Here is a 14,882-nt window from a genome sequence, read left to right on the forward strand (position 1 = left end):
CCTAATTGATAGTCCCAATCAATTCACTGTTCATCGCAGCACTAGACGAAAGGTTTTAATACACTACCTGCCACCACCACGTAATGCTTCAGTTCGTGCACTTGCTTTGCATAGTGTTTGTAGAACACTCTGGATGACTTCCATCCAGTATATGAGCGAAGACGCTCAAAGTCCATATACTGAAAAAAGTTCAGTGATGTAGGAATTTTTCTTGAATCATGACCTGTGGGTGTACTGTCAGGATCCGCTCTGCAAATGAAGTACTGTAGGTGAGCTTTGCCCTCAGTTGTTTTAGGGATAAGTTTGATCCTGAAGTTTCTCCTTTGAAGAGCTGTCCTCCCCTGAAGTCTGAAGTTCTTTGAAGCTAGACCTTTAGACACTCTACTGGACACAGAGAGACATCTTCCTTCAGAGGGCAGATTCTCCAGGGACCCCATCTCTTAGTGGGTAGCTCGTTCTTGGCGAGAAAGGTTGGATCAGGAAAGAGATTCAGTTCTCACACTTCTGTGAACTGAATGTGGCCCTCATTTCTTGTGGGCTACTATTTCACTAACTCTAGCCCCTGAGGCTATAGAGAACAGGAAAATAACCTTTTGGGTTAGATCCTTGAGAGAACAATCTTTATTGTTTACAGATGAAGCATAACGTAGGACCTTGTCCAAAGACCATGAAATGGGCTTCGAAGGAGCTGCAGGCCTAAGTCTAGCGCATGCCTTCAGGATCTTAAAGACTTAGTTCGTCAAGTTTACTTGAAAGGCGTATAGAAGAGGTCTAGTCAGGACTGACTTACACGTAGTTATCGTGTTGGCGGCCAGACCTTGTTCATGAAGGTGGATAAAGAAGGACTAACAGAAATCTATTGAAATTTCTTTCGGTCCTTTTGCTTTAACAAAAGCAACCCACTTTTTCCAACACGATTCATATTGTCTTCTAGTTGACTTAGACTTGTATGTATTCTTTCAAGATGTCTATACTGCCTTTTGAGATCCCAAATCTTTTCTTAACTGCTAAGGTGAGAAAATCATGAGATGAAGGTTTAGGGTTCTGTGTGATGAAGCGAAGACAGTCGACTTCTGAACCCGTTGAGATAGTGTTGGGTTCGGTAGAGGGGCCGGCCTCAGCTTTAGTTCCATCACTAGAGGGAACCAGTTGCTCTTGGGCCACTTGGGGGCCACTAGAGCTGCCGTTCCCTGGAAGGATCTCAGCTTGTCGAGGACCTTCAGCAGGAAGTTGGATGGAAGGAACAGGAAAATCCAGGTCCATTCGTTCCAACCGAGGGACATGGCGTCCGTTGTCTCCGCTGGAGGGTCCTCATATGGGGATACATATCGAGGTAGTTTCTTGCTGTCCCTTGTCGCGAAGAGGTCACTTGTTTCAAGATGGAGGAGAATGAGTCTGCGTCTAGGGACCATTCTGACTCTATCGGCTTGAGCCTGGATAGAGCGTCCACTGTCACATTGAGGAGCCCTTGTAAGTGAACTGCTGATAAGTGCAATTTCTCTAGACCAGTGGTTCTTAACCTTTTATGGCTGCGACCCAAAATCCTGTCCAGATTAACCATGGCAACCCTTATCTTCATAAATACTTTTATTTAAACTATAAAATACTTGTGCTTGTAAAAACGTGTGACAGAAACAAAAATCACATGCAGAAATTTTTATTAATGCAAGTAGTGCATCTATATAATAATGATCCATGAGAAATAAAACAATGCACTGAGATTTTCTAAAATAAAAATAAAAATTTTTCTTAATACAAAAAAAATATATAATTAGGCTATAATTTACCATTGTTGAAAAGGGAAATTATTCATACAAGACTATTTGACATGAAATATAGTATTAACCCCTTCCATCCGTGCCTCTGCCCTAAACTTCTCTTCCTTCCTGTTTCTCCGATTCCTCCGTTCCTAATTGTCCCTTTCCCTACCTTCGTCCCTCATTTCAATCTCTCCATTCCCTAACCCCGTCTCCTTTCCTTCACCCCTTCTTTCGCTCCCTCCATTCCTTCTCCTCGTCCCTTCGTCCGTAGTGAAGTGGTTAAAATCAATGAGATCCTTGACACTGGATTGTTTTGGTCAGCTCTTCAAATCTGGGTGATTTTGATGATACGCTGCATCTTAAGTCATCCTCTGGTTGCAAACGGTTTCTGTATTTTGCCTTTATGACTGTGAGGGCTGAAAATCCTGCCTCACACAAGAAAGTTGTAGCAAGGGGAATTAGCGTTTTCAGGGCTTCACCTCCAACATTGGGCTTTTCTTTGTGAACTTTGATCCAAAAGGAGCACAGTGATTCCTTTTGCCTTTTGAAATCGTAATGAAGTGTTGCGTCATTCTGGATCTCAATAAGCTCCTCCTGTAGCTTGCTGATGTTTGCAATTTCATCAGGCAAGTCTTCAGCTTCAATGTTGAAGGGGTTTCTTACCCAACTGTAGTTGAGCATATTTTCTGGAATGTAATGATCAAACTCTCTAATTAACTTGGATATATGTCCCTCAATAATGCCTTGGACTTGGATGAGAGAAAATCTTTCATCCTCCAGAAATAGGTTAAAAGATGGAAATGATGCAGTCTTTCCAGATTTTATTTTATTCATCCACAACTTCAGTTTTCCTTTGAATGCTAATAGCTTCTCAGAAAGCCCAACCAATGTCTGATCGCGAACTTGCATTGAAATGTTCAAGGAATTTTTCTCAGCAAACATATCTGCAAGATAAGCTATTTGCATCAACCATTTTGATTCTGAGAATTTGTGGGCCAGTGGATGACTCTTTTCTGTCAAAAATAGCTCAGTCTCGGTCCGCAATTCGAGCAGTCGTTGGAGCACCTTTCCTCGTGATAGCCACCTAACCTCAGAGTGGTACAACAGATGTATGTGCTGAGAACCAAAATCAGAGCACATTTGAGTGAATAATCTTGAGTTTAGAGCCCTATATTGGAATATTGGGAAAATAGGAAGTCCACAAATCCTTGGTGACCCATTCAAATGGCTTGGCGACCCAACTTTCAGTCGCAACCCAGGGGTTAAGAACCACTGCTCTAGACAAAGGATGGCTAATATCATGGTTGATATGGGACGATCTCGAGCCTTGTTGGATCAGACCTCTCACTATCACTTCGCTGTCCAAGATCAGCCTGATGTGGACTGATCTGCGAGGGGAGATTTTTCCAAACGTCAAGAGAACTGCCATGGCCTCCAAAATATTGATGTGAAAGGCCTTGAACAGAGATAACAAAGTCCCTTGGACTTTCCTTTGATGGGAGAGAACTCCCCACTCTTCCGTTGAGGCATCCATGTGGATGGTCACTGACAGCAGAGGTGGTTGCAAGGGCATGATCCTCGTTAGAATCTTGTCGTTCGACCACGGCTTGAGAAGTGATCGTAGTAAGGCCGGTATCCGTCATTTTAGATCTCTTCGAGCGTTTGATGCGTATCTTCTCCAGACTCCTACTGCATCTTTCAGCTGGGTCTTAGCACTGGGTCTGTTACTGCTGCAAACTGGAGAGCCCACTACTCTTTCCTGTTGGCGTCTTGAGATCCTGTCGGATTTCAGTGGTCTCTTGACAGACCCTGCGATCTCCCTCCTCTTCCCTGAGGGAATGGAGAGGCGGTGTGGCCTCAGGTTCCAATGGATTTCCAGCCATTGAAACCCTTGAGCTGGAGAGAGTCGAGACTTTTTGAAGTTGATATTGCATCCCGGATGTTCCAGGAACTGGATCACTTCTTTGGATGCTTGCAGAGAGGCCGTTTCGGATGCTGCCCACACCAGCTAGTCATCCAGGTACGCTGCTACCTGAACGCCTTCTAGGCGTAGTTGTTGCACGACTGCGTCTGCAAGTTTCATGAAGATCCTTGGGGCTATGTTTAGTCCGAGGGGTATGGCTCTGAGAACAAACTTTATCTTCTGTAACTTGAATCCTAGGTAGGAGGAGAGGGGGCGACTGACTAGAATGTTCCAATAGGCATCTGCCAGGTCTATAGAGACTGTGAATGCCCCTTTGGGTAACAGGTTCCTTAGGTGTTGAAGGATTAACATCCAGAACTTGCTGTTTTCTATGAACCTGTTGAGTGGCGACAAGTCCAGAATGACTCTGAGTTTGTCTGAGTCCTTCTTGGGAACACAAAACAGCCTTCACTGGAATTTGATGGACTTTGGTTTCCTTATAACCTGTTTGCTCCTGAGCTCTAAGGTATATTCTTCTAATGAGGGGGGTGGAGTGTTGGAAGAATTGAGGAAATGATGGTGGAAACTTGTTCCGTTTCCATCCCAGTCCAATCTTGATTAGGCCGTGGACCCAAGGATCGAAGGTCCAACGATCTTGAAAATGTTGGAGCCTCCCTCCTACCAGAAGCAACTCCTTGCTTCGATTGTCCGGAGGGTTTACCTCCTCGACCGCGTCCTCCCCTACCTCTTGAGGGATGTCTAGAAGAGCCCCGTCTGTATCATTTACCTTTCGGCCGAAAGGTAGTGGTTTGCCTCTCAAACCCGGGCTTGAATGCTGGTGACTGGGCAACCAGCTGTTGAGGCACCACTTGGAAGGTGGTCTGTGTTTGGGCCACCACTTGGGGCACCGCGGTCATGGTAACTGTGGGATGTTGTTGAGCAGGCCGAGGGGGAAGTCTAGGCTTCTTCGTCTTCCTTTTAGGTTGGGGACACGCATCCGGGGAAGACTTCCTCTTTGAGGAGATGCCCCACCTCTGGAGAAGGTTCCTGTTCTCCGTGGTGGCTTTCTCAACTACCTCTTTGACTACTTCTTTCGGGAAGAGGTCTTTACCCCAGATGTTATTAGATATCAGCTTCCTGGGTTCGTGTTTCACTGTTGCAGCAGCGAACACGAACTTTCTACAGGCTCTCCTAGCCTTCATGAAAGCATACAGGTCCATAGCCAGGACCATGAGCATGTCTGGGGTACTTCTTTGGCCTGCACACATCTCTATGCAGTTTTGTAGGGATAAGGATGCAGCAAGTCTTTCTTTCATCTCTTGTTCCTTGCGCAAGAGAAAGTCAGAAAGTTTAGGGAGATTCTCGCTAAACTGTCGTCCAGCGATGTCTGCGTCCAGTTTCCTTACTGAGAAGGTTAGGTGGACTTCCTTCCAGTCCTTTTCTTCAATGGGCAAGTCTAACGACAGGCCTGTGCTCCTCTAATGCAGGGCATGGGTTTCCTGCCTCCACTGCCTTGGCGACAGTTTTAAATGCCTTCGACGTCAAGGGGAAGGCTATTGAAGTAGGAGCAAGAAAGGTAGGGGGATTCTTGCTCAAGGCGGACACTTTCGAATTTGAATAGCCTGCCTTTTTATGCTACTCGACAAGAGAGCCTGTGCCTTATCGTGGTCGAAAGCCATGAACTCCTTCGGTTCCGTCTCCTTTTTTATCGTTGGTTCATGCTTGAGATGAATGAAGCAATCAGGATAAGCATTAAAGCTTGGCCAAATCTGGATGTCGTCTAAGGGGACGGCTCCCATCTTCTCCGAGATGTAGAGTTTGCCGTTGGTAATCGGCATAAACTCCGCATACCTCCAGGGATTGGTTTTGGAGCAGGTTGGGAGGTCTTGGACTCTGGGTCGTTTGTATGATCCTCGGGAGGCGGTAAGTGGAGCTTCACGGAGCTCTCTCTCGAGTATCGCTTCCCTTGCTTCACCTTGCTTGTGAATGTTCTCAATTAAGGCCGTAAGATGGGCCAGTGTCTGGCTCATGTTGTCCAATGGAGGGGTAGAAGCTGAAGATGTCGAGGGTAACGACTCCGGTACCGGCACAGACGGAAGGAACTCCGACTCGACATCATCATCATCTTCTGGAGGTAGAGTAGACTACTCCTCGGGATCATCCTTTAGTAGATCCTTTTCAGTGTCCGTAGACACTTCCAACATACTTTCCTCCTGGCAGATGTCCATGCTTTGCAACGCCTCACTGACATCCCTCTCGATGGCAATCTGGACGCATGGAGGTCCGGGTCGTGCTTGGGACACGACAATTTCACTACCCCCTTTCGGGAACAGCAAGCTACGCATCCTATCGTTAGGTAGTTATGGTCCCGGAGAGTTCTTCTGGAACTCTCGTACCCACTTGCCCAGCTTTTCTCATGCCGCATCCCTCGACTCCATTGATTTGGGGTCGTCGAAACCTTCGGTCACCAAGGTCCGACAGATTATGCAGACTTGAGTCCCAGTACTGCAGGGTTTCGGTAATGATGGTGCAGGGGGCATGAGACCTACACGCTTTGTGACCGTAGAAGTTCCTACTCCTATGGTTGCAGAAGATCGCATCGCATTCCATCTGGGGTTCTTCCTGTAAAGAAAGGAAAATTAAATGAGTATGCGGTTGTTGATCACACATGATAAACAGATTATGTAAAATATTAATATTCTAATCATTAGAGCTTAGGATAGTAAGCTAGAAAGAAATTAGGAGAGACACATACTTGTGTATCCTTTCCAGCCAATTGCTATGACCTCCCCTCTATATTGGTTATAGAGTTTCCTTGATCAGAGCAAACTCAAAAGAGAAGAGTTCTAACCTCTAGGGATAGAAAAAGTGTATACTACCACTGACTCTTCTCAAATGATTTAATATTGTGGGGTAAGTTATTACCTGATTTCTAATCAGAGTATTGAAGAATTCTATTCTTTCAATACAGGATTGGTCTCAGCAATAGACTGTGCAAGGATACACAAGGTATGTTGGAAAATAACTACTGTATAACATATACAGTGAACCCTCGCTACTTCGCGGTTCGACCATCGCGGATTCACCACTTCGCGGATTTTTTTCATAACCCATGTATATACATATATCGCGGATTTTCCGGAAATATCGAAAATACCGCGATGTGACCGATGGTGCGAGATTGGAGAATGTAAGGAAAATTGAATCATGACTGATTTTCAATATAAATGAGACTTTGAGGAGCAACAAAGATATCATTTGTTAGAGAGATAGAGAGAGGTAAGGAATGGGAGGTAGTGAAAAGTAGCCCACAGAGAGAGAGAGAGGTAGAGGTAAAGAGAGAGAGAGAGAGAGAGAGAGAGAGAGAGAGAGAGAGAGAGAGAGATGGAGGTGGGTTTAAATGTAATAAACAAAAAAATTTGATAGGTTATAACACATTGGTGCTTATGTAATATCAACTGTATACTGTAGACGGTTTGAATAAGTTAAGAAATGGTATAAACGATACTTTGTTAGTGTATTCGTACACACTCAAGAGCGGCAGCTAGATGACAGCTGATCTAATCACAGCCAAAAGTAAAACAAAAAGAAGTCAACAATACTCGATTTTTAAAACACACCCGAAATTTAAAAACAAAAGTACAGGCTTTCTTAATGTGCAATTAACTATTTAAAGAGAGGCAATTTTCTAGAATGAAATTATATTTCCCCAAAAATAGTGGTTTGCTGATGAAATCGGATGCCGTATTTTTAGCTATGATTGAAATGGATGTAGACTCGGCCTAATTTTTTCGTTTCGTATTTAATTGACACTAAGAAAACTAATTTTAGTTTCTTCATCTAAATGTAAGTATTGTGAGAGAGAGAGAGAGAGAGAGAGAGAGAGAGAGAGAGAGAGAGAGAGAGAGAGAGAGAGAGAGAGAGAGAGAGAGAGAGAGAGAATCAGCTGTTGTAATCAAATGGCGTGTTTTTGTTTCGTGAGAATTTCATCGCCACGACTATAACAACAACATACTGTACTGAACTTTACAGTATTATACAGACTACTGTAATATGATAAAGTAAAATATTTGTAATCTTTTTATATGAAATGGGGCTATTTTTTCTGTTTAAAATTTACATTTACGTATGTAAAACAACTCTCTCTCTCTCTCTCTCTCTCTCTCTCTCTCTCTCTCTCTCTCTCTCTCTCTCTCTCTCTCTCTCTCTCTCTCGTAGATTGTTTTCCTGCTTTGCTACGTATGTATGATTTTATATAGATACGGTAAATAATATTTGTAATAACATATTTTATAAAAGCTTTTACTGTAATATCATTATTTATCACTTTCATCATGCACATTAAATTCCTTAGTTTGTTTACTGAGCGTACTTTATGACGCCGTCGTTTCAGGCGGCGTCATAAAGAAAAACATTTCATTTGGAAGTCCTTAGAAAAATTAAGGTAAAACATTAGTAATAACCAAATCAACATACTGTACTGAATAATCAATATAATCAATGCAAAAACTAACCTATACACAGATGTGTAAATGCGTTTGTTTCTTCATTATAATCAGAGATAAACGTAAACAAAACATTGGTTGCCATTTTTTATCGTGCTTTTTGGCGTGTTTAGGAAACGCATGATATAAAATCGCCTTTAATATTTGTGCCTGTTTTAGTTTAGGGTGCTGTAGTACATGCATTAAGTGTTCTGTACATTAAAGGGTGGGTTGTTAACAGTACTACGTACAAGGGAAGGTTTTAAAAGTCCGAATATACATGTTAAATAAATAGGTAAATATGATGTCACTACTTCGCGGAATTTCACCTATGGCGGCCGCGTCTGGAACCTATCTACCGCAATAAACGAGGGTTCACTGTACTATAGTTTTCTGTCTGCAGTATATACTATACTGCAAATATACTGGCTAGTGTATAATCATATACTGTAGTTCAGCCGACATATTGCCAGCAGTGCTAGCACCTGGCGGCACAGTCCGGCCGGCATGTCGCCAGCTGGGTAGTACCTGAAGGGTACTGGTCCAGCCGGCATGTCGCCAACTGAGTAAGTACCTAACAGCACCGGTCAAGCCGACATGCTGCTGGCTGGGTTAGTACCTGGCGGCACTAGCTGACAGAGAGAGAGAAAGCATGGAGTGAAGGCTACCTTATTAAAATGTATATTTACAATAAATAAGGGTGTAAGTATATAACCTTACTGTCTTCCTCTAGAATGAGGGTTCAAATGGAAGGGGAGAATACATCATTCAAGCTTCCATCCAGCCACAAGATCCGTTGCCGGCATTGCCAGTTTCAGGAATGTGAATGGCAGTCAGAGAGAGGACTGAAGAACACTCAGCAGCGGAAGGGTCTCCCAGCGGCAGCCGTTACAGCCGGCACAACCTTTCCCAGAGCCTTGTGTCCATAAGGGAAAGACTGAGTGACTATACAGCTGCTTATGTAGGAGCCCGGCATAAGGTGAGATTGCAGAACGACGGCCACAGGATTGCGATAGTTAAGCCATCGCTAAAGGACAGACAGGGGAAGGGAAAAGGGTCCTGTATCAAGTGTAGAATACGGAGGCAGGATTGCCGCCACTTCCACACAAGAGTGAAACATTGTTTCAGTATCGGCGCCATCCTAGGCGGCAGAAGAATATCTATTCTTCAGCCTAGGGTCTGCCGAAACAGGACTAGCCTTCTAGACCGCAGAGGAGAAGGCGGCGGCATCACACTACCACTTTAAGTGCGGCCTAGGGAAGCTTAGCCTCCTATGTCGGCAGCACTAAACCGGCAGGGTTTTCGACAGAACTTCAGAGTATTCAGTCTTTTTGCTGGCGGCCGAGCGGCAGGGTGAGTAGTCACTCTCCTGCCGGTTTAATGCTGCCGACATAGGAGGCTAAGCCTCCCTAGGCCGCACCTAAAGTGGTAGTATGATGCCGCCGCAGAAAACACAAGCCTAGTCAAGCCTGAGTGAACTACTCTATGGCAAACTAAGATAGGGTTGTCGCCTATGGCGGCACTCAGAGGGAAGAAGGGATTACCCTTATATCTCTGCAGGAGACGAGAATAGAGTTATATAATTAATTCTAGGAGATATACTATCTCCTGTTGAATTGATAAAACGATACACGATGGTAACCGGGGATAATGAAAGTATACTAAAGCGCATAGGCTAGGTAGCCTAGCGCAGGGCGAGATCTCAGTAACCTAAATCACTGAAACACTAACGTACAGTATACACGCGACATAAGGAAGAGGAAATACTCAACTTTCCAGAGGCAGAAGCAGCTGGAGATTGCATAATAAATCCTCCCAATAACGATCACAAACGTTAAATAACAGGGAACACCACCGTGCGCAATCGCTATTAAAATAGGAATGAGCGCCATCTTGGATACTCGTAATAGTACGGGAGGAAGGTAACCTTGATAACGGCTCCCCTTTTATTTTCGCCACTCTTCCCCCCACCCCCCACTCCCCGAAACGAAAACGCTATTCGGGGTGAAGATTGCTATGTGTCGTATCAAGATATGTCCCCTGATATTATGCGATATCCTTAAGTGAAATTTTAAGGATATTCGCGCCAGGAGTTAGAATTCTGGAGACCTATAGGTCAATTCTCTGGGAATATCACTGTAGCCAAATATCCCATAGAAAGCTACCTATAGGAACCTTCCATCAGGACGACATGGTTTGAGCCAAAAAAATACTTTGCATCATTACTTGATATTTCAATAATGGGAATAATAATCACTGTATTGCCCGGTCGCTTTCCACCGGTAACATGATGTCACCAGACACATAATATGAACTTGACAGATATTAAAACATTTCTTAATGTACTTTTTACTGAAAATAGATACTGTATATTATCAATAAAAGAAAATAATAATTTAAAAGTATAAATTAGTTTATTTCTATACAAGAAAATAGATTATTTTCAAGGAAATATCCGTTCTATTAGCATACTATTTACGATAGACTTGTGACGTCATCACCCTGCAAAAAATTGTTGTAAAGTCGAATCGTCATAAGTCGGACATTACCTGTACTGTATTTAAAAAATTATCTATGTTTTACACAAATAGTTTCCCGTTTATCATGGACTTTTCAATAATTTTAAGCATCACAAAGATAATAAGTTCGCATCATGAAAAAGTTCAATTATTCCTCAACCAAATGCCTCAAACCAGAAGCTTATCCGTTATACTTGGACGCTATGAAGCGAGCAAATCAACTTCTCCATGAGAGGGCCACTTTTCTCCCCAGGTAAATGCATTGTACAGTACCGAATAGCATTTAGGGAACCCTCCAATAGCACGAGAGGGTTAAATTACAATAGCAAAGCATAACTGCATAAACGTACCTTTCCCAATCGGTTCACGTATTCCCGACCTGAGTTGCGATTCAATTTAATACGTTGACGTTTTTGTTTGATGACGTTAATGGCATCCTCACTTTCTCTTTTGATGAGGTTCATAGATGTGTCAATCTGAAATACAAAAAAAAAAAAAATTCAACTTGTATATCCACTGTTATAAAGAAAATCCTGAGAAAACAATATGCATGGCCCACGAATGAAGGTCACCATATTTTTCAATCAATTATCTAATTACTAAACTTACAAGACTAGAAATTCATCAAGATTAAAGATGTACAAGGCCATTCTTGGACCCTAAAGCAAATTGTTTAGATTTTCTAGACTGAACCAATATTTTTCAAGCAAACGGTACGTTTTGTTTCTATTATTTTCTATAACTCATTTCTTATTTACAAATATTGTACATACTTAATTTTCTCATTAGGTATTAAAGTTGACAAAAGATTCTTTATAACAACTAATATGACCTACTATATAAACATTATAAATTATCTAATCAATAATATTACTACGAATATTGCTTACTCTCAATTAAAACAATTACACTATAAGAAAAATCTATTTTTGGGTGAGATAGCCATGTCGTCTTGATGGAAGGTTCCTATAAGTAGCTTTCTAAGGGATATTTGGCTACAGTGATATTCCCAGAGAATTGACCTTTAGGTCTCCAGAATTCCAACTCCTTGCGCGAATATCCTTAAAATTTCACTTAAGGATATCGCATAATATATCTTGATAAGACACATAGCAATCTTCACCCCGAATAGCGTTTTTGTTTCTAAGGGAAGAGTGGCGAAAATAGAAGGAAAGCCGTTATCAAGGTTACCCTTCCTCCCGTACTATTACGAGTATCCAAGATGGCGCTCATTCCTTGTAGCATTGAGCATGGTGCTACAGATATAGTAGTTTTCAGGAAGGATCTTGCCTATCCCTTTTCTATGGAAAAAGAGGGCGGGTCCATTAGGACGACATGGCTATCTCGCCTAAAAATCACAATTTTTAAGCAATTTGTATTGTTCCTAACAGTACTTACCTCGAACTACTTTCTTAGGAGTAGCTGGGATCTCCTCCCATCCGACCCGAGTTTTGTGTAGTTTACCCTAAACCCATTTTCTATGAGGGGTAACCTCAGGCGGAGTGATACGCGCCCTGAGGCTAATCCCGGGTCAGAGAGCATGCCTGCTCAGGTCTCGACCTCCAGTAAGTTCTTGATAGCTAAGGTCTCTAAGAATACCAGGGGACACTCGGGGAAGGCAGGGTGGGCCATTACCCGAAAGTAGTTCGAGGTAAGTACTGTTAGGGGAAGTACTTACCTCAAACTACTTTCTTAGGAGACTTATACTTTAGAAGGTGGGCGTGGCCCCAAAAAGTTCTTGAGACCGTGCTGAGGAATATCCAGAGACCTAGAAAGGAGGCTAGGTCGTGTTGACCCCATAGAAAATCGATCGGGAGGAAACTACACAAAAACCCATCTTAGTGTCTAAGAAACTCACCTGTGCAAGAAATCCTAGGGGACATGTCTTCCCCCCGTTGAGGTACTCGTCTCTGGCTCAGGGCCCTCTCAGAGCCCACTTGAAGCGGAAAAGGGGAAAGAAAGTACAAGGGGGTTTAAGGAACGAACCTGTGTTTCTTGTGCTTGTTACCCGCGGTTATCAGTGAAGCTATGCCTTTAAACCGTTTGGAGCGCGAAAGCGACGGTACCTATCGAGAACCCGTCCAGGGATTTTCTTGAATAGTCCTTCAAATAGTGAGCCGTGAAGGTAGACTAGTTGGCCCAGGTGCCTGCCCTTAGGATCTGGCCCACTGCCATATTCTTCTTGAAAGCCAATGTAGTACTAAGGCCCCTAATGTCATGGGGCCTGGGCTTCCCCGGCAGGGGGATTCCTGCCTTACTGTAGGCCCTGATGATGACCTGCCGCAACCAGAAGGAGATGGTATTCTTCAAGACTGGCTTCTTGGAAACAAAAAGGCTTTTGATCCCGGGCCGGAGTTTGGCTGTCCTTTCCAAGTATTTCCTCACCGCCCTGATGGGGCACAGGCGCAAATCCCTCGCGTCGGCCGACCGAGGGATTGCCGGAATTGAGAAACCTTCAAATCTGGGGTCCCACACGGCAGGATTCTGGGTCTTAGCTACGAAGGAAGGGACGGACTTGAACATGACTTCTCGCCAACATTTTGAGTGAGCCACTGAGTAGGACAGACCATGTATCTCGCCTACCCGTTTAGCTGACGCTAACGCTAGCAAGAAAACTGTCTTGAGAGTGAGATCCCTGTTCACGATGTCTTTCAGGGGTTCGAACGGGGGTTCAGATAACATTTTCAGGACCCTTGCCACGTCCCATTGTGGCACCTTCACAGCTTGCGGGGGGCATGATTGCTCAAAACTTTTAATGAGCATTGAGATATGTCTGGAGTTACCTAGGTCTATGCCTTTCAGGAGAAAAACTTGGCCCAGAGCAGCGCGGACTCCCTTGATGGATGGGATGGACATGTTGACCACGTCCCTGAGGTAAACTAGGAAGTCCGCTACCTGCGGGATGGAGGCCTTCAGGGGCCTGATGTCCCTAGCGGTGCACCATTTGGTAAAGGTGGCCCTCTTAGCCTGGTAGACCGCTGCTGATGACCGTCTTAGGTAGTCCGACATCCTCGTTGCTGTACTCGACGAATAGCCCTCCCTCCTCAGGAGGTGCTCGATAACCTCCACGCATGAAGGCGAAAGATCGAGGATTCTCGTGGAATCTATGGAAGTGTGGTTGCCGGAGAAGGTCTGGCCTGTCCGGAAGGGGCCAGGGTGACTGATGTGCTAACTCCCTTAGGTCCACGAACCATTCTCTCTCCGGCCACCAGGGCGCTACCAAAGTCATCCACAGGTTGTTCGCCCTTCTTACTCTGTTGAGGACCTGCCTGAGCATCCCCAAGGGGGGAAAAGCGTACACGTCGAGATTGTCCCAAGGATGTTGGAAGGCGTCCTTGAACGCCGCTTTTGGGTCTGGTACAGGAGAACAGAACACGGGGAGTTGTGTGTTCAGCCTTGTTGCGAAGAGATCCATCACCGGAAAACCCCATTTCTGAATGACGGTCCTGGCTACTTCCGGGTACAGAGACCATTCGGACCCTACCACTTGCCCCATCCTGCTGAGGCCGTCGGCGAGGACGTTCCTTTTCCCTGGAATGAACCTTGCTGAGATTCTGATCTGCTCCACTTCGGCCCACTCCAGAAGTTGTAACTTGAGGACGCACAGCTCCTTCGACCTTGGGCCTCCCTGTTTCTTTATGTAAACTACCACCGTGGCATTGTCGCACATCAACGCCACGGTGTTTCCCCGGAGTAGGTGTACGAACTCCTGGCATGCTCTTCGTACTGCCCTCATCTCTAGTACGTTTATGTGCTGGGTCTTCTCTAGGGCTGTCCAGTTCCCTTGCTGACTTCCCTAGGAGATGGGCACCCCACCCCTCCTTCGATGCGTCCGTGAACAGTAGCATCTCCGGAGGGTCGGCTACAAAGGGCATCCCTTTGAGGCTGTTCGTCCTGCAGCTCCACCATTCTAGGACCAGTTTCGTCTTCGGGAACACCGGGACCACTCTGTGGGGGGAGTCCGTTTGGTTCCAGCTTTCCTTCAGGTTCCATTGGACCTCCCTGAGTTTAGCCTGCCCTGGGGGACCAGTTTCTCCAACACAAGGTGGCCTATCAGCCTCTGCCAGTCCTTCACTCTCCTGGGTTGGTCCGTCAGGAAGGGGCGGAGGACCTGGTCTAAGTTGTCCAGCCTGTCCGCGGGGTTGAAGGCTTTCACTAACCGGGAATCCCGAACCATTCCGAGGTAGGTCATCCTGGTGGAGGGTATCAGTTGGGA

At 44.8% G+C, this 14,882-nt stretch overlaps 1 protein-coding gene across 3 annotated transcripts in view; it reads right to left on the reverse strand.

Moving 5' to 3' along the window:
• The window catches only part of LOC137623293 (uncharacterized), a 125,245-nt gene that overhangs the window by 54,899 nt on the left and 55,464 nt on the right, over positions 1-14,882 (reverse strand). For all 3 annotated transcript variants that reach the window (XM_068354077.1, XM_068354076.1, XM_068354075.1), the window contains exon 4: positions 11,017-11,142. In XM_068354077.1, the coding sequence (XP_068210178.1) occupies positions 11,017-11,142 (126 nt within the window). The remainder of the gene's footprint in view (positions 1-11,016; positions 11,143-14,882) is intronic.

The sequence above is a fragment of the Palaemon carinicauda genome, chromosome 30, assembly GCF_036898095.1.
Source record: "Palaemon carinicauda isolate YSFRI2023 chromosome 30, ASM3689809v2, whole genome shotgun sequence".
In the NCBI taxonomy this organism is placed as follows: domain Eukaryota; kingdom Metazoa; phylum Arthropoda; class Malacostraca; order Decapoda; family Palaemonidae; genus Palaemon; species Palaemon carinicauda.